The following is a 26,471-nucleotide window of genomic DNA, read 5'->3' as shown; positions in this document are numbered from 1 at the left end:
GTCTCTTGGAGCCAGAATAACACCTGGGGGGGAGGTGCCGCGGGGTTGGGGACTGTGTGCTTTTACAGAGTACCTCGTCGTTGCACGGACATTTTCTTGCAGTTGGCGGGGGACCTGTGTCATCTACCCCGTTCCGTGACCCAATTTATCCTGTCACGGGAGTCTTCTGAAAGTGGCGAGCGCCCTAGTGGCTCTTAACTGCTCAACCCGCGCCCACTTAAATTTGCGGCATTTTTGGCTTCCAAGATGCCCTTGGCAATGACCTTCACTTCATGTGCATAATAACCCACAGCAAAGTTTGTAGACGCCGGTCTGGTGAGACCCGCAAACTCACCAGTCTGTGGGGCCGGCCTGGACAGCAGGCTTATAGGGCCTATGCCTGCGTCCTACCCTATGGTATTTCCTTCTTATGACAAAAGACACAGACAAAAGAGAAAAACAGAGACTACCTCTGGGAGGAAAAGGGATCAAGATCAAAACCAAGAGTACTCTACCAAATTTAAACCAAGAGTCACTAAAAGCCCAAGAAACTAGTTTCCCAAATATTTTCTCCTGCCAATCTAAATTTAGAAAGAGAAAAAATTCTCACCATTTCCTTCTGCCGGACTCCGCAGATAGAGATTCCGGGAGGCTGACGTGGTAAGAAGTCTTACCTTTTGCCGGGTTTCGTCAGGTGTTCCCATATCTCACCATCTGCAGTAGTCCAGGGAGAAGGCAGGTCTTCCAGCCAGAGAAGGCAACTTGCCAGCCAGTGTGGCTCCTGGCAACTACGCCAAAACTGTAGGGGGAAGAGGGAGAATCACCCTCTGCCCTTTTCCTTAAGGTTCTTCTGGCTGGCCAAATAATCAACAAGACAGGTTAGCAGGAGAAAATAATACCAAGTTTAATAACATGTATACATGGGAGAAGCTCAGAAATGAGCAACTCGTCCCTCTGTCTAAGCTGCTAGCTTAAGTATTGCAGCTAAGGCGAAGGAATGTGTTGGGGGTGGGTAGTGGCCTGGGACTTCAGAGGGCAGAAGGACAATTCTTTTCAGGGTCATCTATTGAAAATTTGGTCAGGGAGAGATAAAGATTTTTGATAAAAGGGGCTTGGTGCCCCTCCCATTGCAACATCTATTTTAGATTATTTTTATAGCCATCATGATAGAAGATCTGTTCCAAGAATGAGACACCATGCCAGATTCTTTAGGCAGTTAGTGGGGGACGTCAAATGTCCTTATTGTCTTCAGCTCCAAATAATCCGCATACCAGAGTGGTGCTTCCTGGGGCAGCTTGCCCTGAGTACCATCACCACCCATTGTTAACTGTGCTGTTTAGGCAATATGCTATCTGACTCCCACTAGGTTCCTATAGATAACATCTCCCTAGAGCCTAGGTCACCATGGTAATGGGTGTTTGAGCTGTTTTTCGGGAATTAGAACCTCTTGTCCACTTTAGGCCAGTTGAGACCACTAACCCATCAACTGGGCCTTCGCAGATGTCTGATAAGCAACCTTTTGACGTCAAGAAGCTAAAAACTCCACCCTCAGGTCATGCTAATGCCACCATTTTGTGAATAAGCGTCCCATGAAGAGGCATGAAGTCTGACTACACTTGTGCGGGTCATCAATTACCTCACCTCACCTCACCTCCAATCATCTATCTCCACATTTCAGAACACCTTGCCTCATACCCCATAAATATCCCTGAGTCCCCATTATTGGGGAGGCAGATTTGAGACTTGTTCTCCAGTTTTCCTCTCTTGGCCGCTTTGTGATTAAACCCTCTCTGCAATCTCGGTGTCTCCGTGTTTGGCTTTCTGGTTGATGGGCAAAAATGAATCTAGTTCAGTAACAGTTTTTCATCATCAATGTGCATTGAATTTTATTAACTGCTTTTTCTGCTTCTATTGAGATGATTATGTGGTATTTCTCCTTTAATCTTTTATTATTTTTGGTGAGGAAGATTGGCCCTGAGCTAACATCTGTTGCCAATCTGTTACCGAACCGGGTTCGTTTTGCCCACCTCACAGAAAGCCAATCACCGAGACGACGAGATTGCAGAGAGAGGGTTTAATCACAAGGCAGCCACGTGAGGAAACGGGAGAATGAGTCTCAAATCCGCTTCCCGGGGGGGCGGGGGGGGCGGAGGGGGGGCGGTGGCGCAAGCGGTTAAGTGCACGCACTCCGCTGCGGCGGCCCGGGTTTTGCAGGTTCGGATCCCAGGCGCTCCCCGACGCATTCCTTGACAAGCCATGCTGTGGCAGCGTCCCATGTAAAGTGGAGGAAGATGGGCATGGATGTTAGCACAGGGCCAGTCTTCCTCAGCAAAAAAAGAGGAGGATTGGCAGATGTTAGCACAGGGCTCATCTCCTCACCAAAAAAAAAAAAAATCAAATCCACTTCCCCAAAAATAGGGACTCAGGGATATTTATCCAGATATTTATCCAGGCAAAGTGGTCTGAAATGTGGAGATAGATGATTGGAGGTGAGGAGAGGTGAGGTGACTGATGATCCGAGCAAGCGTAGTCAGACTTCATGCCTTTTCATAGGATGCATGTTCACAAAATGGTGGCGTTGGCATGACCCGAGGGTGGAGTTTTTAGCCTCTTGACGTCCAAAGGTCACTTATCGGACATCTGCACTGGCCCAGTTGATGAGTGGGTGGTCTCAACCAGCCTGAAGTGGACAAGGAGTTCTAATTCCTGAAAAACAGCCCGAACATCCATTACTGTGGTGACCCAGGCTTCAAGGAGATGTTATCTATAGGAATCTAGTGGGAGTCAGATAGCATATTGCCTAAACAGCACAGTTAACAATGGGCGGGTAAACAGCTAAAAGCTGTAGCCAATAATTGCAAAAAGGAAAAAAACTTTAGTTCCTAGCTACTTAATCATCAATGGCTAACTGTTTGCTGGTTTCAAATCTTCCTCTTTTTGCTTGAGGAAGATTGTCCTTGAGCTAACATCTATGACAATCTTCCTCTGTTTTGTATGTGAGATGCTGCCACAGCATGGCTTGATGAGTGGTGTGTAGGTCTGCACCCAGGATTGGAACCCTCGAACCCTGAGCCACTGGAAAAGAGCACGTGAACTTAACCACTACGCAACCAACCGGGCTGGCCCTCCTTTAATCTTTTAATGTGGTAAATGCCATTAGCTTTCTAATGATAAATGATCCTCGAATTCTTAGATTAAACCAATTTGCTCATGGCTTATTATCTTTTTAAACATTGCTAGATTTCTTTTTTTTTTTAATTTTATTTATTTATTTATTTTTCCCCCAAAGCCCCATTAGATAGTTGTATGTCATAGCTGCACACCCTTCTAGTTGCTGTATGTGGGACGCGGCCTCAGCATAGCCGGAGAAGCTGTGCGTTGGTGCGTGCCCGGGACCTGAACCCGGGCCACCAGCATCGGAACGTGCACACCTAACCGCTAAGCCGCTGGGCCAGCCCCAACACATTGCTAGATTTCATTTGCTGACATTGTTTGGGATGTTTGCCTCTATGTTTATGAGTGAAATTGGATTATAATGTCACTTTATTTTACTTTCCTTGTCGGGTTTTGCTATCAAGGTTATATTGGCCTCATAGAATGAATTGGGGAGTATTTAATCTTTTTTCTATTTTTTAGAAAGGTTTGTTGTCTTGTGGTAGAGATTGTGGGCTTTATGATATGGAAATTAATAAAAGAAATCTTAACTAAACTGGAGTTGGAAAGGCCTGTGCCAGGAGCTCTCACCCCCATTACACATCATCAATAACACCAAACAGTAAGAGAGGACATTGCATCTCCCACTAAACCTACTTTACTACTGAAGAAAGATTTCTCTGGCTGACTGCCAACAGCCCAGCCAATCAGAAGTACCACAGCTCAGCCAATGAGGAGCTGTTGCTGTCCTGATCTGTCACTTTCCTCCAATGGACTTTCGTTTAGAACAGCCCCTCCCTACTCCCCCTTTTTCTCTATAAAAGCAGCTTCTCACCTTTGTTTTCTGGGTTTGCCTATGGTTTGCTATAGCATGCACATCTTGAATTGCATCCTTTTGGCTGTTCCTGAATAAACTCATTTTGAGGATAAAATAACAGGCAAATTTGCTTTTTAAGTTGACAACGACACATTCTTTTAAATCTATTGACATTTGCTTTATGTCCTTATGTTTGATCAATTCTTGAAAATGACCCATGTGTGCTTGAGAAAAATGTCTGTTCTCTGTTGGATACAGGGTTCTATACATGTCCTTATGTCAAGCTTGTTAATTTCTTATTAAAATCTTCTATATTTTTACAGATTTTGGGGCTGTTTAATCAATAAATTTTGAAAGGGACATATTGAAATCCCCTTTTATGGTGGTGTATTTGTTTTCTCTATAGTTCTGTCATCTTTTGCTTTGCATATTTTGAGGCCATTTTATTAGGTGCACACAAGTTTAGTTATATCTTCCTTTGAACAAAACCTTTTTAAATACAGTGACTTCTCTATTCTTTATAATATTTTTTCCCTTAAATCTTATGCTGTAACTATATTAGGTTTGTTTATATTGGTGTTTGCCTACATGTTTTTCCACACTTTTACTTTCAACCTTTCCATGTCTTTATTTTTTTATTTATTATTATTTTTTATTTTTTTGCAGAGAAAGATTTGCCCTGAGCTAACGTCTGTTGCCAGTCTTCCTCTTTTTTTTTCCCCTCCCCAAACCCCCAGTGCATGGTTGTATGTCCTAGTTGTAAGTCTTTCTAGTTCTTCTATGTGAGCCTCTGCCACAGCATGGCAACTGACAGACAAATGGTGTGGTTCCCTGACTGGGAAACAAACCCAAGTTGCTGAAGCGGTGAGAGCGCCAAACTTTAACCACTAGGCCATCAGAGCTGGCTCTACTCATCTTTATATTTCACATATATTGCTTCTAAATAGCATAAAGCTGGATTTTCATAATATCCCATTTGATTTTTCTCTTTTAACTGATAAATTTAATTGCTTTATAATTATTATGATAATAATTTATTTGAATTTCTTTCTACCATGTAATTTTTTAAACATAATTTTTCTTTTGGAATAATTTTAGATTTACAGAAAATTTGCAAAGACAGTACAAGAGTTGCCATATACCTTTCACCCAGTTTCCCCTAAGGTTAACATCTTATATTACTATGATACATTTGTCAGAACTAAGAAATTAACATTAGTACATTACTATTAACTAAATCATAGACTTTATTCAGCTTCACCAGTTTTCTCACTAATGTTCTTTTTCTGTTCGGGGATCCAGTCTAGGCTACCACTTTGTATTTAGCCATATATTTTTAATTTTTGTTTATCCCAATTTTTCAATGCTTCTTGCATGCTTTAGATTAACTAAGTTTGTTTATGTTCTTATTCCATTTTTTTCCATATGCCTGTTTGGAATTTATATAATCCACTTATATATATATAGTGTGTGTGTGTGTGTGTGTGTGTGTGTGTGTGTGAGGAAGATCAGCCCTGAGCTAACATCCATGCTAATCCTCCTCTTTTTGCTGAGGAAGACCGGCTCTGAGCTAACATCTATTGCCAATTCTCCTCCCTTTTTCTCCCCAAAGCCCCAGTAGATAGTTGTATGTCATAGTTGCACATCCTTCTAGTTGCTGTATGTGGGACGCAGCCTCAACATGGCTGGAGAAGCGGTGCGTTGGTGTGCGCCTGGGATCCGAACCCGGGCCGCCAGTAGTGGAGCACGTGTACTTAACCGCTAAGCCACAGGGTCGGCCCCTCCACTTATATTTTTTAAGTGGTTATCCTTGAAATTTTTGTCTGTTTGTTTGTTGAGAAAGATTCTCCCTGAGCTAACATCTGTGCTAATCTTTCTCTACCTTTTTGTATGTGGGTCGCTGCGTCAGCATCGCTGATGAGTGGTGTAGGTCCCAGGATCCCAACCAGCGAACCTGGGCCACTCAAGTGGAGTGCGGGGAACTTCACCGCTATGCCACAAGGCCGGCCTGCTTACCCTTAAAATTTTACAATGCATATTTGATTTAACAAAGTCTAAATTTATACAATATCTTAATGCACCTCTGGCACAGTACAAGGGCCAGAGAACTCTTAATTATTCACCCTTCTGACTAACATGCTATTGTTGTTCAGAATTTTATCAATCTTTTTTTAAACTCCACAAACTAATTTATTATTATTATTTTGTGCAGTGTTTCCATTTTTACATGTTCACCATTCTTTTCCTTTTTGCTCACCATTCCTTCTTACATCTCAAACTATCTTTTGAGATAATTTTCTTTCTGAATGACATCCTTTATGAATTCCTTTAGTGCAGGTCTCAATGTCTTAGCTTTGGTTCTCCAGAAAGCAGAGCTTGACAGAGAAGCTTTTGTGCTACTTTATTAAAAGACCTCAGCCCTATAGAATTAGGAATGCGAGCAAAAGGAGTGAGGCATGGAAGGAGGAGAGCACAAACAGGGGTTGCTTAATGAGCTGGACATTATTTAGTATCAGGCACTCTGGATTGCTTGTTTTCCTAAATTGGTCTTCCACCAGAGGATATGGCCATTGGGGGGACATAATTCAGGGCAGCAACGGCTTCTCATTGGCTGGGCTGTTGACCAGTGGGGAGAGACCTCCTCCTTCAGTAGTTAAGTACTTGTACTTCCTGTCCAAGATGCAAGTGTCAGAGTCTTCCTGTTTGGTGTAATTGACAGTGTGTGATGGGCATGAGAGCCCCTCTATAGGCCTTCCTGACTCCAGTTTTGTTAAGGTTTCTTTTATTAATTTCCACACGCCATAGTAACTCCTCTGTGCTTCTGGATTGCACATGTGTGTTTATGTCATGCCTCAGTGACAACCAGGAAGCCCCTAGGTGGGGCAAGAAGCACAAATTCCACAAAGGGGTCACTGGGATCAATGGTGTGGTGTCAGTACTGCTTCCCACCCTTAATTCCAAAGCCTGTATATTTTAGCTATTCGGGACTGTGGTCAGTAGTCTCCAAACATGGCTACTGAAAATTCCTCTCATCTTTGATAGATAATGATAGAAGTAAAGTTTGGGGTCTGAGCCTAGGCCTTAAAAGGACTGACAACTTCCACTCCCTCCCTGGGGGCAGCCAGCTGCCATACTATGAAGCAGCTTAGGTTAGACTTCTTAATGTCATATTCTCATGTACGGAGAGAGAGGCCACACAGAGGACCACAGAGGAGCAAGGCATGTCAGTGAAGCCTTCTTGGACCTTTGCTCAGCCCAGCTTTATACAAGCAATCTTGTGAACACAGCCAAAACCACCTAGAGCAGAAGAGCCCAGGACCCAGCTAAGCCCTGAGTGAATTCCACACAATCACGAGAAATAATGTCATTTTTGTTTTATATCATTGAGATTTTAAGTGGCTTGCTACACGGAAATAAATAATTGACCTGCTTTACCATAAAATGGATCTCTTGACATGAGGCAGTGTCGTGTAGGATTCCACATCAGTGAATCAGGCATTCTGTAAGCCTTTCAGTGTGTGTGCTCGTGTGGAGGCACTATAGTCAGGAAAAGCAAATACACCTCTGATACGGTGACAGTTCCGTAAGGATGAATCACTGTCCTCCTAGAGTAGAAAAGATCCAATGTAGTCAACTGACCTTCCAGTGGTTGGCTGCTCTACTCACAAGGGAGTACCAATCAAGCGTTCTCTGATGTGGCTAGGGCTGGACAGCCTTGGTGCATGGCAGACTATGAGCTCACAGAGGGACTACCACGAAGTAATAATCACAGAACCTGAAATTAATTCCATGCTTGATTTAACTTTCACAAAAACCATGTCACAGGCACCATTAGAATCCTCATTTCAGAGTCTGAGAGTATCTATAATGATATGTTCACAGTTTCATGACTAGCAAGAAAACACACAGGATTTCTTTTCTTGTTTTGGATTATCTATTTTATTTTATTTTATTGCATTTTAGCCTCGGTAGAGCATATAGGTCTTGGGCTCTAGGGTAAAATCAGGGTTGGGACTTTGGCTCCGCCCTTTGGACAACTTGCTCGAACCACTGGAGCCTCAGTCTCTTCCAGCGCCCAATTCAGCACCCCACATCGCTGCAGAAACTACATTTCCCAGCAGGCCAAAGGCCGGCGCTGACGCACTTCCTCCCGGCGTCCACCGCGGCGGGAAGGAGCCGAAGGAGCCGAGCAAGCTCGAGGCGGACGCCAGCAGCCTTCGTCGTTGCCGCCGACGTGCTGAGAGAAGCCTTCGCGCCGTCCCCGCCGCTCCCGCCGGCCGCCATGTCCGCTCAGGCGCAGATGCGGGCCCTGCTGGACCAGCTCATGGGCACGGCCCGGGATGGTGAGTCGGAGCGGCCGGCCAGGCGAGGGGCTGGGTGGGAGCGAGGCGAGGCCGCCGGGCGGCCTGAGCGGGGACCGCGACCGTCTGCGCTTGCGCCGGGCGCCCTCTCTCCCCCGCGCGCAGACCGCAGGCGCCGGGCCTTTGTCTGAGCCAGCTCGCCTCGGAGGCGGCCGCCTCTGGCTTCTCACCGGGCGCCCGCGCCGTCGGTGGGCTTCGGCTCCTTCCCCTTTGCCACCCTGCGATCTCGTCCCCCGCGGCCCCGCGGCGATCCGCGAACCGGGCAGTCGGCGAAGGGCTGGAGCCGCGCGGGCTCCGGGTAGCTGGCCGCCGGGTGGCGGAGCTCCTCCGAGGCTCCTCGGGGGAGAAGCTGCACCCGAGGGAGCCGGATGGGCCTCGAAACCCCGGCCGTTCTTGCTCGGCACCATTGCGAGGGGAGCCGTAGATGGAGCTTTTCTAACGTGGGTTCCTGCCCGGTGCTTTTCCAGTCCCTTTCCCCCAGCCGCACAGGAGAGCCTCTGTAGCCAGCGCTTGGCAGTCGTTAGGTAGGTTGTACTGTAGGGAGGAGCGCAAGATCATGATGGTTGTCTCGGGAGAAAGCTATTGCATCTTTGCAAAACTATACACGTGCTGTGGTTCGTGTTTTCTTTTCTGCTGAAGTAATGAAGTTGTAAGTTCACACTGGCACTATCGTAGGGCTGTGCAGATTCTTTGCACTTTATTTCATAGGTGAATAAGTGCTTTTTAGCTTTCTTTGTATATTGAGTTGCTTTTGAATTGCTTCCCATATTTTTATTTCATACAAACTGAACAATTGTGGCCCCTCTATTTTATTTATAAAGGTTCAGTGTATCTTTGCCTGCCTACATCAATCTGCAAGGGAGTTGCAGAAAAGCCTCATGTTCATCGAGCCGTGAGTCACAACCAATTTCTAAGCTGTTATAACAAAAAAGTGTTTGCTTTTTTTCCACAAGTAACTTTAAAAGTGTAGTTTAGAAAGAAAACATTTTCAATAAAAAGACACTACATTAATCCTGGATGCTTGCAAATCCTAAAGTATATTCCTCCTTTAGTATTTCACAGCTCTGTGTCATATACACAGATTAGCTTTAAAATTTGTCACATTCCACTTTGCCTTTACTTTTATGTATCATTCCCCTGACTTCCTTACTGCAGGTTGGGCAAGAAAACTTTTCCTTTAAAACTTTTCAACAGCGGGCATAAAATTCTGCAGCTGAGGTCTTGAAGAATGCAGATGGGTACAGTATGTGTTGGAACTCACAGTGTGTATTGACTAACCTAGTTCCTTTTTGCTTTTTTTTGGTATTGTCTTGTTAAAAGTGACTCCCAGGTGCCAACCACTTTTTACGGGTGGGGGTGAAGGAGGGACAGGAAGACGAGGTCTAGATTATTTATCAGTCAGCAGTAGAGTTTGAAACCTTCTTCGTCACGTAATTTTGGGCAAAATACTGCTTATATATTTGTCCATGGCAAAATGATTAGATTAAGCAGTAGCTTTTGTTGGTGGAAACTACCAGCTATAAGTGCTATGTGGTGATTCATGGCCCTCTGATTAGCATGAGTTTTGGTATCTCATTGCTCACATGTATGTGTGGGGCTAAAGGCCTTTTGGTGCTCAGCCTTTTACTTCTGACTCCTTGACTTCTTTGACACAATGACGGAGTCAGATCTCATTAAGTGTGATTCTTCATGATATATTTAGCGTCAAGAAACATCTCCGCTCCAGTCGTAAATATCCTAGATCAGCTTTTCAGTGTATTTGGTAGTCTGCAAATCATCCAGGCGAATTGTTGTACCCGATATGCTTTTGTGCTTAACGTGATAATATTGTCTTATTTAAAACAACAAATGAATTTCAGGAGACGAAACCAGACAGAGGGTCAAGTTTACAGATGACCGTGTCTGCAAGAGTCACCTTCTGGACTGCTGCCCCCATGACATCCTGGCTGGGACGGTAGGTGCATTTGAGGGGGGACGTCATCAAACACTCAGACATGGGTGCTTTGTAGGCAGTGAAGCTTTTTCAGGTTGAATTCTGTTTTCCTTTACCAGGCAGAAATCTCCTTCTGCCCTTCAAATTATAGATTTTGTTAGTTTGGTAGAATTTTATGTTATGGAACATATTTCACTGCTGTAAAATTCTATCTGTAAAATGATCAGATTTTTGTAGAGTCATTTATTCTGAGATATTTGCAACTAAGTAGTGCAAGTAGTCTCATTTGGCTATAGCAAAAAGTATGCTTCAGGTCAGCCTGTAGTTCTTTGAAGATTCTGGGAAGGTTGGTTTGTTTGCAAGTTAAACATATGCTAGACTTTTGATCTAGCAAGGTACATTTCTTCCTCAAATATTTAGGTTTTTAAAAAATCAATTGGGAATAACATTGATTTTCTAGTTTTGTGTTATGCCACCCTTTCAAGAAATCAACACAAAATCCAATGAATATAGACCCCTAACATTTTTTTGTGTGTGTGTGTGAGGAAGACCGGCTTTGAGCTAACATCTGTTGCCAGTCTTCCTCCTTTTTCTCCCCCAAAGCCCCAGTAGATAGTTGTATGTCATAGTTGCACGTCCTTCTAGTTGCTGTATGTGGGACGCGGCCTCAGCATGGCCGGAGAAGCGGTGCGTCGGTGCACGCCTGGGATCTGAACCCGGGTGGCCAGTAGTGGAGCGCGCACACTTAACCACTAAGCCATGGGCCGGCCCGACCCCTAACATTTTAAGTTCACTTCAGATGAACCAAACAAATAAATGCTAGTTTTGCAGAATGTGCATTTATTGAAAATTAGGTAGGATTTAAGAAGACTAAAGAATGGAGGATTATCTGCCATGATTCAGCTGCTTTAGAAAAGGAGTCTGACAAATACCATCACCATTTTAAGATTTTACAGCTGCATCATGGAATATAAACACTGTCTACTCATTTTAAGGGTCAAATGTGCATGTACTAGGGAGTATTTTCTTCATGATTAATTGTTCCTTTTATTATTACCATGGTGGGGGAGCAGCTCTGGGAAACCACTCAGATGTATTAAATCTTCTTAAGCTGGCTCTTCTGGCAGCAAATAGGAAATGAATGCCAGACCTTGTGCATCTGCTACCTGAGGTTTTCCCTGCAGTTTGACCTGGTATAGGAAAACGTTGTAATAGCCGTTTGCTGCAGAGTGTTGTGGGTGCCATCACTGTGAATTAATGACTTCCACTAGTCATAAGCAGGTCAGCTGTAGGGTGCTCCTCTAGGAGGCATCATAACCAGGAATTGTTGATAGGTCTTAGTGGAAGAAGTCAAAGGGAGCAGAGGGACGTGCAACAGAGTGAAACATTTCAACCATGTTTTTCTTGGTCAGATCCCTCTGTAGCATTGTTCTGGAATGCTGATGAGAAAAATACCCAGAATGAGGGTATTTCCTACAGATGTTTATTGTGTTAGGTATAGATTAATTTACCAAATATTTATTGAACACCTACTCTGTGCCAGGCACTGGAGATATGGTACCAGTAAGTCTTTTTCTCATCTAACAGGAAGAGGACAGACAATAAATAATAAATGGATAGATAATGGACTGTTTTAGATAGGGTGGTAAGGAAAGGCCTCTCAGGGACATTGGAGCAGAGACCTGAAGGGTGAGAAAGAACACACGTGCAATTTGGGGGTATAACACTCTGGGTGGAGGATGGAGCTGAAGGACAGCAGGAATACCACTGGTGTGTCTGGGCTGGTGTGAGGAAGGCAGAGGCTATGGAATCAAATGAGTGATGAGAACAGGGTCCCTCCCGTGTGGGGTTGGGCAGGGGCAGCTCAGCAAAGAACATCTGAGAAGAAGTGGTCTGAGGAGGAGAAAGAAACCTAGCAGACCCATGTTTGGGTGAAGATGCAAATGAACAAATGTCGGGGCTGCTGAGGATTGATTAGGATCAGGGTTGGGAATTCAGGTGGAGATGCCTGTAAATGTTGAGTCTCACTGGTGTGGGCTCCGTGAATGTAGTGTTTTGTGTTAAATTGAAATGGAATGAATATAATTCTTTAGAATATAGCAGCAAGATGAAAGTGGTTATAACCCTCAGCCTGCTAAGGGCTGCTCCAGACCATCTGCTGTCATTTGTAGAGGTGGGGCAAGGTGGAATGGAAGTCATAATTTTATTGAGACTTAATGGAAAAACGTGTTATTGATTAGTAAGTTTGGAAGAGGAACACAGCTGGAGGAACGGTAGTGTAACTTGTCTCAGTGGAAGATCTTTGTTTTCCGAAGGTCCTGGAAGGAGCCTTTAGTGCCCTTTGCTGTCAGCAGTGTGAGGCCACCAGAGGGTAGAGAACACAGGTGTGTGTGCAGTAGAGAAGTTCTGATAATGCTGGATCTAACAACCACCTGGAATGCTTTGGAAGGACTTAACGAATGGGGTATTTCAGTTCTGCTTGGTGTTTAGCTGCCAGGGGGAATGGCCAGTACTGCCCTGCCTCCTTGGCAAAGCTGGAAAGGTACATCCAGAGAGGGACCGTGGAACCCAGTCCTGTCCCCCGCCTGCTTCTCAGTGGCTGCTGGAGAGCTCTCACGCAGAGGAGGACAGCGGTGAATCTTGCTTCATGTGTGGTTCCGTAATTTCAAAACTTTCTTGACAGTTGAAGTTTTTAGAATGGAAATTGATTTGCACTTAAGATTTTAGTACTAGGGGCGGCCCAGTGGCATAGCGGTTGAGTTCGCGCGCTCCACTTTGGCGGCCCGGGGTTCGCAGGCTCGGATCCTGGGCGTGGACCGATGCACCGCTTGTCAAGCCATGCTGTGGCAGCGTCCCATATAAAATAGAAGAAGATGGGCACAGATGTTAGCCCAGGGCCAGTCTTCCTCAGCAAAAGAAAGATTTTATTTTATTTTATTTTATAATTTTATTTATTTATTTTTCCCCCAAAGCCCTGGTAGATAGTTGTATGTCATAGTTGCACATCCTTCTAGTTGCTGTATGTGGGACGCGGCCCCAGCATGGCCGGAGAAGCGGTGCGTCAGTGTGTGCCCGGGATCCGAACCTGGGCCGCCAGTAGCAGAGCATGCCCACTTAACCGCTAAGCCACGGGGCCGGCCCAAAAGAAAGATTTTAGTGCTTAAGATTTAGTGCTTGCTTCTCCTGGTCGTTTTTCTTTGAGCAATAGCCTTCGTTAACATTCAAGCATTTCTGATAGCTACCACTTATCTTTCAGCTATAGCGCTTAGTTTCATTTGTGGAAACTATATATTTTAAAGAACTGTTATTTGGTACTTTAAAGAGTGAATGAAGCCAAAGTTGTCAGCTTTGCATGGACAGTGATTCTAGTTGCAACTTTGGCTTCTAGAACCACTCTTGCTCTACCTCTAGATCCCCCATGTAACCAACATACATGAGCTACATGACTTCAGAGTAAGAATAATGAGGGAGAAAAGAGTTTTAGCATTTAAATGCAAAAGTCAATCTGGTCAAAATGAAGATAAACTCCACATGAGGCAGCCCAGTGTGGGCTCTGTCACTGGTGATACTGAAGGATGTTTTTTTAGTGAGCACGGCATGTACCTTCTGTTAGACAAGGACCCGTGAGTCAGGCCCTATGAGTCTAATTTGCCTAAAATGTTAAGGATTTTAGAATCTGGGAAGTTTTTAGTCCCTGAAGTTTTGAACACAGTTGTAGTTTGAGCTCAAAGGAGTTCCTGGACGCCATCGTTCTTTGCTTCCTGGTTATGTAGACGTGTGCTTTGTCCAGTAGCTTGGACCTCAGAGGGGTCCTCAGTGGGGTGTCAGGTTTTGTTAACTTGCGCTCTCTGGCCTGACAGCATGATCCTCAGCATGTAGACTTCCCTGTTGTTATTTAGTACAGTCCTGTACTCAAGATTTAGATAAGAAATAGGCAGTGTTGTCTCGTTCTGTGTGTGCCTACAACATGTAATAGCACATCAGGCTAATCTTAACTGGTAACACAGATCATTTGTTTTAGTAAAAGAGCCTTTTGGTCTCATATGTGGCAACTGAGTGGCCCAGTTCTATGTCCCCAGTTATATGTCCAGGGTCATTTACCAGGTTAGGTGAATGTTTGGAGGATTCATTTGCCCCTGAAGCAGCCTAATCTGCTTTATTGCTTTTGATATACAGAGCTACACAAAGCCAAGTGGTAGGTTGTGTTGTAATTGCCAAAGCCTGATTTCTTTCTTTCTTTCTTTTTTTTGTGAGGAAGGTCAGCCCTGAGCTAACATCTATGCCCATCCTCCTCTTTTTGCTGAGGAAGACCGGCCCTAAGCTACCATCTATTGCCGATCCTCCTCCTTTTTTTCCCTTTTTCTCCCCAAAGCCGCGGTAGATAGTTGTATGTCATAGTTGCACATCCTTCTAGTTGCTGTATGTGGGACGCCGCCTCAGCATGGCTGGACAAGTGGGACACGTGCACTTAACCGCTAAGCCATGGGGCCGGCCCCATAAAGCCTGATTTCTATCTGCTCTTTCCTTTTCTTGTCTGCAACTTAGGCATTGAGCATCTTGAGTAGTCAAGATTGCAAGAAGGAATGCCTGGAAACTTGTTGCTATCGGTGATACTCTTGTTTTCTGGCTTTTTTCTTGCCACTCTCCCTTTCCTCATGCTGCTATTCACTGAATAGACATTTCTTATGTGACTGATGCAAAAATATGACTGGCAAAAGCTAGTTAATGTGATTTTCATTATTAGACTGATTATCTCTGGGTCTAAAAGCGATATGGACACTGTTAAGTGCATCTGTTCTGAGTATCATATGATCCTGGTGGTAAAAGAAAAATAAGGCTTCTTAGCTATATACTGTTTCTTAATTTTCTTATCATAGTTTAGTATTTAAAAAAGTATTATTTTGGTGATAGTTGAACATCAGGTCATATGCTTTCTACAATGGGTAGACATTCACATGTAAATTTTTGTTTCTTTCTCACAGCGCATGGATTTAGGAGAATGTACCAAAATCCACGACTTGGCCCTCCGAGCAGACTATGAGATTGCAAGTAAAGAAAGGGACCTGTTTTTTGAATTGGATGTAAGTTTTATTTGGTGCTAATTCATCCCTACTATGAAGAACCAAACATTGAACTAACAAGAATATTGTAACATATGTAAGTTATAAAGCAAAATGATAAAATAGATAGTTATTCCACCAGTCTGGCTGACAGCTAGAACATGGCCAGTACCATTTTGTGTCTACCTGTGTGTTTACCACCCCAACACTAGTCTGCATTTTGTATCATTTCCTTTAAAATTTACATATTTTTAGATGTTTTTATGATTCCTTGAACATTGTTTGTTCTTGCTTGTTTTTAAGCCTTATAAAAATGGTTTCATAGCGTAGATAAGTCTTTAATAACTTAATTTTTTCGTTCAGTATTATGTTTCTATTTACCCATTTTGTTGGGTATAGGTTTGTTGGTTTTCATTGGTGCATGAGTGTTCCCCAAACTGTCCATTCTTTATTCATAGATAATTGGGTTGATTCTGGGTTTTTTGCTATTACGAGCAGTATTATGAATATTCTTGGATATCTTCTTGGTGCGCGTGTATAGGGATTTATCTGGGGTTTGTACCTAGGAGAGGAATTGCTGGCTTGTAGAGGATGCCTGTGTTCATCCTTGCAAGATAGTTCTGTAGTGTTGTCTTTTTCTTTTTTCTCTCTATTATTTGATAAGGTGGCTATATCAATTTAAAGCCCCAATAGCATCCTCACCATCACTTGGTATTATTAAAAAATTAAATTTTTGCAATTTATTAGTTATAAAGTGGCATTTTACTACTTTTTTTCATTATTGCTTCCCAAAGTAACCTTTTTTAGACCTTTTTTCCTAATTTTTCCCCTTCTCTTCCATGAAAATTTGATGTACAGATAACCAGCATTTCAGTTCATATACTGTGATCCTTTCCAGGCCACAAGCCATTGTAATATCCAAGGTTTTTTTTCACCCTTTAAGACCAGTTTTCACCCCTGCCCCCACTGAGAATGCATGGTTTAGAGTCACTCCATTGTAATTTTTTCTTTTCCCTAACCCTCCATCACTGGTGTGACCAGAGGTTCAGTGGAAGGGTTTGATGCCATTGAGGCTTTGTTTTTTTTTTGTTTTTTTTTATAACTTTATTTATTTATTTTTTCCCCCAAAGCCCCAGTAGATAGCTGCATGTCACAGCTGCACATCCTTCTAGTTGCTGTATGTGGGACACGGCCTCAGCATGGCTGGAGAAGTGGCGCGTCGGTGCGCACCCGGGATCCGAACCCGGGCCGCCCTCAGCAGAGCCCGCGCACTTAACCGCTAAGCCACAGGGCCGGCCCGCCATTGAGGCTTTGGAGTGAAGACTGGGAAGGGACTGAGTTTGGTGTGAGGAAGCCAGGGAAAAACCCAAGGAAAGGCATTTTTGCCCCCCAAAGGATGTTTAGAGGATATATTGTAGCTGGAGCAAATTCTACTTAAATCAGTAGTCTTAAAAAGTGATTAAGGGGCTGGCCCCGTGGCTTGGTGGTTAAGTGAGCGCGCTCCACTGCTGGCGACCCGGGTTCGGATCCCGGGCTCGCACCGACGCGCTGCTTCTCTGGCCATGCTGGGGCCGCGTCCCACATACAGCAACTAGAAGGATGTGCAGCTGTGACACACAGCTATCTACTGGGGCTTTGGGGAAAAATAAATAAATGAAATCTTTAAAAAAAAAAAAAAAAAAAGTGATTAAAATTAACAGTTCTTTTTCTTTTCTTTTTTTTTTTTTCGTGAGGAAGATCAGCCCTGAGCTAACACCCACGCCAGTCCTTCTCTTTTTTGCTGAGGAAGACTGGCCCTGAGCTAACATCTATTGCCAATCCTCCTCCTTTTTTTTCCCTTTTTCTCCCCAAGGCCCCACTAGACTGTTGTGTGTCACAGTTGCACATCCTTTCTAGTTGCTGTATGTGGGATGCCGCCTCAGCATGGCCAGACAAGCGGTGCGTCGGTGCGCACCCAGGATCCGAACCCGGGCTGCCAGTAGCAGAGCGCGCGCACTTAACTGCTAAGCCACGTGGCCAGCCTCTAACAGTTCTTTTTCAAATACATTCTTTAACAGCAGTGTGCTCTCGTGTTGAATCTTTGAATTAACTAAAAATGCCTTTAGCAACAGCTCAACTAACAGATGGGGCTTGGAAATAAAAATTTTCTATACTGTGAGTTTTAATTCTTCAGTTACCTGAAAATGCTTATGTAAAGTGGCCGTGACCTTCGGCTATTCGGTTTCAGAAACTGATAGTTACACAGATTATTGGTTGAAATCTCAGTTTTAGTAGTGTTGTTTTTTGCATCACATATCTTAGATTTCTACTAAATCAGAATGTCAGTTTACTTTTTAAATAGCCTAATTAATGGTAGAGACTTGATTAATAAGAAGAGATTGAGACTACAGAAAGAGACTGAAATACATACAGTAATTTAGTGTGTTATGACAGGTGTGTGTTCAGACAGTGTGGAGAAGATCTGTTTTTTTAATGAATAGTGCTGAAAACTGTGGATTAGCCAGTTGGGAAAATACCAAGTTGGATCCCCAAAATGAATTTTGTTTTGTCATCTTGAGATGTTATAAAGCCTAGATGCTTATAAGAGAAAGATGGATACTTTTGTCTATGTAAAAACTTAAAATATTAGCATATCAAAAATTCCCATGCATAAAATAAGACAATCAACTGGGACAAAATATTTACAGTATATATGATGAGCTAGTTTCCTTTATGTGTAAAATTCATCATGATTGACAGAAGAGTATCAATAGCTCAATAGAAAATGGGCAAGGGACAGAAAAAAACATTTCGTAATGGGCATCTAGTTCTGTGGAGAGTTACATAATCCTGATACATCTCCTGGATAACGCAGTGTCTCTATGTGAAAGCACATTCCAGCAGTGCCAGTCCTGAGAGTCTTTCGGACCGATACCCTTGCATAGGTATGAAGATGAATTGCTCCAGAATGTTCCTACGGCATTACAACTGCAGAAAGCAGGAACCAAGTAGACTTCCTCAGTAAGGGACTGGTGAAATCGTAGCTGTCCTTTATAGTGGAATGATGTACACCCTGAAAGCGAGGTGAGGTCCTTCAGTGCATGTTGATGCACTGCATGTTATCTGCAGTGCATGTTATCTGCAGGATGAATTAAGTGGAAAAGCAAAGTGTGCTATGATGCTTCCATAATGTATTTTTAAAAAGGGAAGGTGTGGGGCTGGCCCTGTGGCATAGTGGTTAAGTGCTTGCGCTCCACTGCTGGTGGCCCGGGTTCGGATCCTGGGCGCGCACCGATGCGCCGCTTGTCAGGCCTTGCTGTGGCAGCGTCCCATATAAAGTGGAGGAAGATGGGCACAGATGTTAGCTCAGGGCTGATCTTCCTTACAAAAAAAAAAGGTATTTTACACTTGTTGACATGCTTAGATGTGCAAAGAGTAGTTTTAGAGAAACCTAAGAGATTATGAACACTCCTGTCTTGGGTGGAGGACTAGAGCGAGTCAAGAGATCTTTTTGTACTGTGTGAAAGTTTACCATATGCGGGATTTAACTTTTTCAGTTAAAAAGGTAACCACCTCACTCCTCAACTCCTTAAAAATCAGTTTTGACCTTACAGATGGCTCATATTAAACTATTTGATAACCAGTGCTGTAAACACGTGGAAGAGGTCCTCCTGCCCTGAAGAATGGAGGGTAACCTGGAACAGCCGTGTTTGTAGGAGAGCGGTCTGTCAGGGCACTGTTAGCATGTGAAATGCATATACTTATCCCAGAACTCTGCTGCTGGGAATGTATCTTAGGGAAATGTGCAAATGAGTACACAGAAAAGATGCTCATTGCAACTTTTTTTTTAAAGGGAAGAAAGGCTATAATGAAACAGTTTATTAATGAGGGACTGGTTATATAAATTGTGGTCCTGTTGTACAGCGGAATGATCCTTTATGAAGCTCTAAGCAGATACCTCTGGGTGTTAGGGAGGGATATTTTACCTTAAAACATTTTTTTAGATAATGGCTTTAAGGTATAATTCACGTGGCATAAAATTTACCCTACCTTTAAATTTTTAATTTATATATGTCAGTGGTTTTTGGATGTGCATGGGTTACTTTAATAATTAAAGTAGGTTAAAGTGGCCTGACTTTAAAATACCAAGCTAAAATAACTCTGTGTTTCCTTATTTACAGAGAATAAAACTTAGAAGGAAAAATAAAGTCTTTTCTCAAAATATAGATGTGTTTTTTTTTTTTTTTTTGTGAGGAAGCTCGGCCCTGAGCTAACATCTGCCAATCCTCCTCTTTTTGCTAAGGAAGACTGGCCGTGGGCTAACATCCATGCCCATCTTCCTCTACTTTATATGGGACGCAGCCACAGCATGGCTTGCCAAGCAGTGTGCCAGTGCCTGCCCGAGATCCGAACCGGCGAACCCCAGGTCGCTGTAGCGGAGCGCACACACTTAACTGCTTGCGCCACCCGGCCGGCCCTAGATGTGTTTTTTTGTGTGTGTGAGGAAGATCAGCCCTGAGCTAACATCCATGCTAATCGTCCTCTTTTTGCTGAGGAAGACTGGCTCTGAGCCAACATCTATTGCCAGTCCTCCTCCTTTTTTTTCCCCAAAGCCCCAGTAGATAGTTGTATGTCATAGTTGCACGTCCTTCTAGTTGCTGTACGTGGGACACGGCCTCAGCATGGCGGGAGAAGCAGAGCGTCGGTACGCGCCCGGGGTCCGAACCCGGGCCGCCAGCAGCGGAGCGCGTGCACTCAACCGCTAAGCCATGGGGCCGGCCCAAAATATAGGTGTTAAATTAATTTGATAGAAATGAATTTTTAAATCTTTTCAGTAGATAATATATGCTCACTGTTACAGATTCCAGAGTTCTGAAAGGCTGTCTGCTGAAAAGTCTGCCCTTGTGACCAGCCATCCAGTACCTCTCTCTGGAGGTCACTTGTATTTTCAAAGATAGTCTATTCAGAATGAACGAATATGTTTATTAGAAAGGCTAGTTGTGATTTTTTCTTGTCAAAATGGCAATGTGATAAACAGAACACCTCAGAAGCTTTTTGGCCAGATGTGGTTGGGTGGGCCAACTCATGCTATCCTTGACCTGCTGTTGCCTCCTGATAACCTGCTGTTGGCACTAGGCCTCCAGCCTCCACATCGCCTGTGGAGGGCTTGGGACCCGGCTTGGGACTAGCAGCTCCCACATGTCCATATTGAGGTTGGTTTCTGGAAGGGCTGCAGTGTGATCACCACTATTGGGAGATGGACACAGGTTTCATTTTCACAAGTTGTGAGCCATCACTAATCCATGATTTGTTCTGATTTTTCTTTTTTTTTTTGGTGAGGACAATTTGCTCTGAGCTAGCATCTGTGCCCATCTTCCTCTATTTTGTATGTGTGTCACTGCCACAACATGGCTTGACAGTGGTGTAGGTCTGGGCCAGGGATCCGAACCTGTGAACCTGGGCCAGTGAAGCAGAGCATGCTGGACTTAACCACTATACCATGGCGCCCGCCCCTGAGTTTTTTTTTTGTGTGTGAGGAAGATCAGCCCTGAGCCAACATCCATGCTAATCCTCCTGTTTTTGCTGAGGAAGACCGGCTCTGAGCTAACGTCTACTGCCAATCCTCCTCCTTTTTTTTTTTTCCCCAAAGCCCCAGTAGATAGTTGTACATCATAGTTGCACATCCTTCTAGTTGCTGTATATGGGACGCTGCCTCAGCATGGCCAGAGAAGCAGTGTGTTGGTGCGCACCCGGGATCTGAACCCGGGCCGCCAGTAGCGGAGCGCGTGCACTTAACCGCTAAGCCACGTGGCTGGCCCCCTGAGTTTTCTTAATAACATATATTTGTGTAGCCTACCAGGTGTTTTGGTAGCATCTCCTCATTGTTGGTAATAATTCTGTGAGATGGGCCAACTGTTTATCTCCAAAGTCTCTGAAGGTGCTGTAAGTTTCATGTTACTTGCCAGAATTAATGGAAGCAGCATCATGTGACAGTGGGAGGGAAATCAGATTTCATCCAATGGATCAATCAGGGATATTTAGGAGGTCTTTTTTGTGTGTGTGAGGAAGATCAGCCCTGATCTAACATTCATGCCGATCCTCCTCTGTTTCCTGTGGAAGACCGGCCCTGAGCTAACATCTATTGCCAATCCTCCTCCTTTTTTTTTTCCCTTTTTCTCCCCAAAGCCCCAGTAGATAGTTGTATGTAATAGTTGCACATTCTTCTAGTTGCTGTATGTGGGACGCCACGTCAGCATGGCCAGACAAGCGGTGCGTTGGTGCGCGTCCGGATCCGAACCCGGGCCACCAGTAGCGGTGCGCGCACACTTAACTGCTAAGCCACGGGGCCGGCCCCCAGAAATGAAAATTTGAAAGTATTTCTATCTTGTGACTTATTTCTACAAATCTTCATCCTAAGGAAGTAATTGGAAATACAGGCAAACATCAGTACACAAAGATGTTTGTGGTAGGATTGTTTGTAAGATAAAAACATTGGACGCAGTGAGAATGCTCAAGAAGAGGGAAGTGAATGGGCACCTTGTGATGTGCTCATCTTGTAGACTGTGCCTCTGAAACTAATGTTTATGAAACCTGTTTAACAACTTACAGTGGCTTATGCTATCACGAGCAAGACAAAGGTACAAACACACAAGACACACAAGACAAAGGTTGTGTGTGCTGGAGATTTCAACTCTAAACTGTTTTATGTGCTCTCATTGAACGTGTGTTGCTTAATCAGAAGTCAATGACCTGGCTTTTAAAGTACGGAGAGGCTATGATGGAAAACCCCTACAGCCCTTCTTCCTTGGGCACTTTCTGCTCCCTAGAGGCAGTCCCTCACTTACTGCTTTAAAATGCAAGGAAGCAAACACTTGTTAAAAGTAGCAGCTTGCTTCGAAAATGCCATGAGCTGACCTTGGTGGATCAGCTTTTTAACAAACTGTTTCAGAGCTGGGAGCCTGTCAGTGCCAGTTCAGGGATCGGCTCTAGTCAGAATTCTGAGGCTCTGCTGGCAAAAAGGAGGTAGGGAGTTATGCTCATAGAGCTTGTTAACAGTTTAAAGCTATGATTAAATGGAATATTTTTCTACAAAAAAAGGCTAAGAAAGATTGACTTACTAAGGATTTTTTTTTTTTTACTTTTTATTGTGGAGAATCTCAAACATCAAAAGTAGATGTAATAGTGTAATGAATCTCCATGTACCCATTACTCAGCTTCAGGAAGCATCACCTCATGACCACCTGTGTTTCATCTTTGTCCACACTTTTCTCACAAACCTCAAAACCTCACACGTCCTGTTGTTTCATCTGTAAATATTTCACCATTGTCATTAGCTTTTGAAGTTCTCTCTCCTGTGCCTATAGAGATCTGGTACTGTACTTGGTTGTGACAGGATCTACTTAGCATGTTTTAAGGGAAACTTTATTTTTTATTTATTTATTTTTTGTGAGGAGATCAGCCCTGTGCTAACATCTGCCAATCCTCTTTTTTTTTTTTTTTTTTTTTTTTTTGCTGAGGAAGACTGGCCCTGGGCTAACATCGGTGCCCATCTTCCTCCACCTTATATGGGATACTGCCACAGCATGGCTTGCCAAGCAGTGCATCGGTGCACGCCCGGGATCCGAACCGGCGAACCCCGGGCTGCTGCAGTAGAGCGCGTGCACTTAATCGCTTGCGCCACTGGGCCGGCCCCTAAGGAAGACTTTAAACGTACTGAAGTGAACAGAATAATATAATGAAATCTGCAGATTTTATCTCCCAGTTTTCAGTGATTATTGACATGAAGACTCGTTTCACCTTTTTTTTGTGAGGAAGATCAGCCCTGAGCTAATATCCATGCTAATCCTCCTCTTTTTGCTGAGGAACACCGGCCCTGAGCTAATATCTGTTGCCAGTCCTCCTCCTTTTTTTCCCTTTTTCTCCCCAAAGCCCCAGTAGACAGTTGTATGTCATAGCTGCACATCCTTCTAGTTGCTGTATGTGGGACGCGGCCTCAGCATGGCCGGACAAAGCGGTGCATCGGTGCGCGCCTGGGATCCGAACCTGGGCCGCCAGTAGTGGAGCGCGCACACTCAACCGCTAAGCCACGGGGCCGGCCCCTCTTGTTTCATCTTTATCCTGTCTTTCCCCACTGGATTATTTTACAGTAGCTCCTAGACGTAGAAATTCATCTGTAAATACTACAAATAGTGTATCCAGAAGATAAGAACTTTATTAAAAATAATCATAATTTTAAAACTAATTTTTTAACATCATCTGATAGTGTTCACATTTCCCAGATTGTCTCAAAAAGGTTTTTGTGTTTTTATTGCTGAGGAAGGTTCACCCTGAGCTAACCTCTGTTGTCCATCTTCCTCTTTTTGCTTGAGGAAGAGTCGCCCTGAGCTAACATCTGTTTCCAGTCTTGAAGCGGAACTTCAGGGCATATGCATTGCTCGTTTTGATAGACATGCCATAGAGAACACTCCAGAGGGGTGAATGCTCCCCTGGCCGTGTATGTGAGTTCCCATTTTCTCGTCTTCCCTAATAGAGTGAGTTACCAAACTTTTGGGTCTTTGCCTGTCAGAGAGGTGTAACAAGCTGTTTATTTGTGGGTCTGACAGGGCTGTGCGCTTCTTTGTGTTGGTATTCTTTGCCTAGACCCTCAGCTTGAGCTTGATGAGTGGGGCCTCTGGCGCACCGAGGATCCACCCAAAACACAGGGGTTTTATCTGGGAGAAGGTGCCTCCTGATCCTCACACTTGGCTCCTTCTAGCCAAACACAGCCTCAGCCTGACCACGCCAGGACCAGGCCTTGATTTCTTGAGAGTGTTTTATCCAGAAAGTCCGTAGGAAAGAGTAAGGTAATCTATATAAATACATTTCAAGTTTCTGAACTTGCACGCTAGCAAACAAACAGCTATATTAACTCAGTAACTTACAGGGAAGCTATGGAGCAGTATATTTCTTTAGTGTTCACGTGTTGAAAATGGAAAGACTGTTTCTCTGTAATTCGGTAAAAATACAGTTAACCTTTTCCCTACATTGTCTTTTGTGATGTTTTATTTGACAGGTTTCCAGAACAACACACCATATCAACTAATTTCCAAACTGTGTTTAATATACTAGATGAGACCAGTTCTGAGTATACCTAGTTTTTCTATCTGAGAGAGGTACAGCGTAATAGTTACGTTCTTCTAAGTCAGACATCCTGGGTTAGGATCCCTGTGTGACCTGGGCAAGTTATTTCACCCTTTTCTATTCATCTGTACACGGGGCTGGTGATAACTGCCTCAGAGTTGTGAGGATTAAGTTCAGGGACTTTGGAGCCAAACCACAAGGGTCCTTGCATCCTGACACCATCACTTAGTAGTTTGGAAACTGTACCTCAGTTTCTTCATCTGGGAAGTGGAGGCGTTAAGAGTGGCTGTGCAGCTGTTTTGAGGCACGTGTGGACACGCAGCACAGTACAGGGGCACCTGTCTGCTGTGACTGTTTTGCTCACCGCAAGGGCTTGTCTCAGCTCACTGCCATTCGGTGTCACTGCTGCTGCTGGGCAGAGTCAGGAACAGCAGCAGACAGCAGGCAGTCTTGCGTGTGTGGTGAGACCTGTGTACCAGCACAGTGCTCAGGGACCCTTAGTGGTTCATGTTCTATCACACCACCCTTGAGTTATAGAAGTTGGATGACTTTCTAGTAAGTGGTAGGTTGTGATTACGACTTAATTTTTAGGCTTGATTACCTGTTTTTTTTGTTTTTTTGGTGAGGAAGATTCGCCCTGAGCTAATGTCTGTTGCCAGTCTTCCTCTATTTTCTATGTGGGTCACTGCCACAGCCTGGCTGCTGGCAGGTGATATAGGTCTGCACCTGAGAACTGAATGGCCACCGTAGCGGAGTCGGCCATACTTAACCACTAGGCCACCAGGCCACCCCCTCAATTACCTTTCTTTTTAATCATTTAACCCTGCTCTTTGATTTAGGAACCAACCCGAAATTGAGAAGCACATTGAAGAAGAAAGGGCAGTAGGATGCAGAGCCATCCTTTAAAGAATGTGGCAGTTAAAAGACATCTCTGCGGTCTGCCTATTCTGTGTGATGAAGTTTACCATTTAGTTTTTAGCTTATCAGCTGCCTGAATCTGTAGCCAATTTGGATTCTGCTTAAGATACAGGCAGTTGCTTTGATTGGTAAAGGTACGGGCAGGGTGTCAGGTGTCTGTTTCCCACTTGAGCCTGACGAGTGGGGCCCTGGGTCTGTCTCAGCTGTGAGAGCGCTCTCTTTGGGCACACAGTAGAGGACTCCACACCAGAGTCTCGGTGCCTATGTGTGGGTGAACCTGGCCATCTCAGGCTGGTCTGTTAGGAGCTGTCGTCCCAGGTGAGCACAGGTGGTGCGTGGCCTGTACACTGGCACTTCCTTCCTGGTGAGTCCCGATGCTGTCAGCAGAGCTGGTCAACTCGACATCTTTCCAGGAAGTACAGTGCTTGCAGGCAAGCAAATACCAATCATTTGCTTTTCTGATTGATTTGAACATAGTGAAATGTTTATCAGAGTATATTTGGATGACCAACGACAGGAAAGGTCCTGAATTCCAAAATTGTGGAGTGAAATCTGGGAGTTGGGCTCAGTGGATGATGATGCTTTAGTCTTTCTCCAGTGTCCCTGGTGGACTTGGCACCATCACAGAGCCTCTTCCCTGTCTTGACCTACTCCCAAAGGTGCATTTATTTGAAGAGTATTTAGGATTTCTGCAAGTGACTGTAATCCTCTCCAGTGTCCCTACTGTCCGTTCAAGTGTCATGCTGACCCTTGTGGAGTGCTTTCCTGACAGCTGACCTCCTCTTTCCTGGCCATCGTGGGGGTGGGGGTGGGGTAGGGGACATGGATAATCACCACTTGGTCTGTTGACGTAACTTTGACCTGCGTTATTACCATCTCTGCCCAAAATTTTCTCTCTTTTTTGTGGTGAATCATACTAATCCTCTCATCCACTGCTATAAAATCACTTGCTGTCATACTTAACATGATGCCAACATGAGCAAGCTGACGCGTGGGTGCTGGCCATAGCCTGACAGTTGGAAAAGTGATGTCCTGTTTGTATGTTTATGTGAAGTTATGTTGGGGCCTTTGACTAGTTATGGCAGATAAACTGCTTAGCTTATGTGACAGCTTATTAATTTGTGTATTGTTGTTTACCACCAACTCTTTTC

General features: G+C 44.2%; 1 protein-coding gene across 5 annotated transcripts in view; it reads left to right on the top strand.

The window, feature by feature from the left end:
* The first annotated feature begins 8,127 nt into the window (after positions 1 to 8,127).
* Positions 8,128 to 26,471, top strand: part of LUC7L (LUC7 like) — a 34,265-nt gene continuing 15,921 nt past the window's right edge. For 3 of the 5 annotated variants that reach the window (XM_087449259.1, XM_004438245.3, XM_004438247.3), the window contains exons 1-3: positions 8,128 to 8,292; positions 10,170 to 10,264; positions 15,226 to 15,324. In XM_087449259.1, the coding sequence (XP_087305385.1) occupies positions 8,232 to 8,292; positions 10,170 to 10,264; positions 15,226 to 15,324 (255 nt within the window). In that variant the 5' untranslated portion in view covers positions 8,128 to 8,231. Of the gene's footprint in view, positions 8,293 to 8,446; positions 8,835 to 9,131; positions 9,203 to 10,169; positions 10,265 to 15,225; positions 15,325 to 26,471 lie in introns of those variants that run through there. The other 2 variants (XM_087449260.1, XM_087449258.1) reach the window with 2 other exon arrangements.

Source organism: Ceratotherium simum, chromosome 26 (genome assembly GCF_057802395.1).
Source record: "Ceratotherium simum simum isolate JZ-2026a chromosome 26, ASM5780239v1, whole genome shotgun sequence".
In the NCBI taxonomy this organism is placed as follows: domain Eukaryota; kingdom Metazoa; phylum Chordata; class Mammalia; order Perissodactyla; family Rhinocerotidae; genus Ceratotherium; species Ceratotherium simum.
Note: the sequence above shows the minus strand (reverse complement) of the source record. Positions and strands in the feature narration are given on the sequence as shown.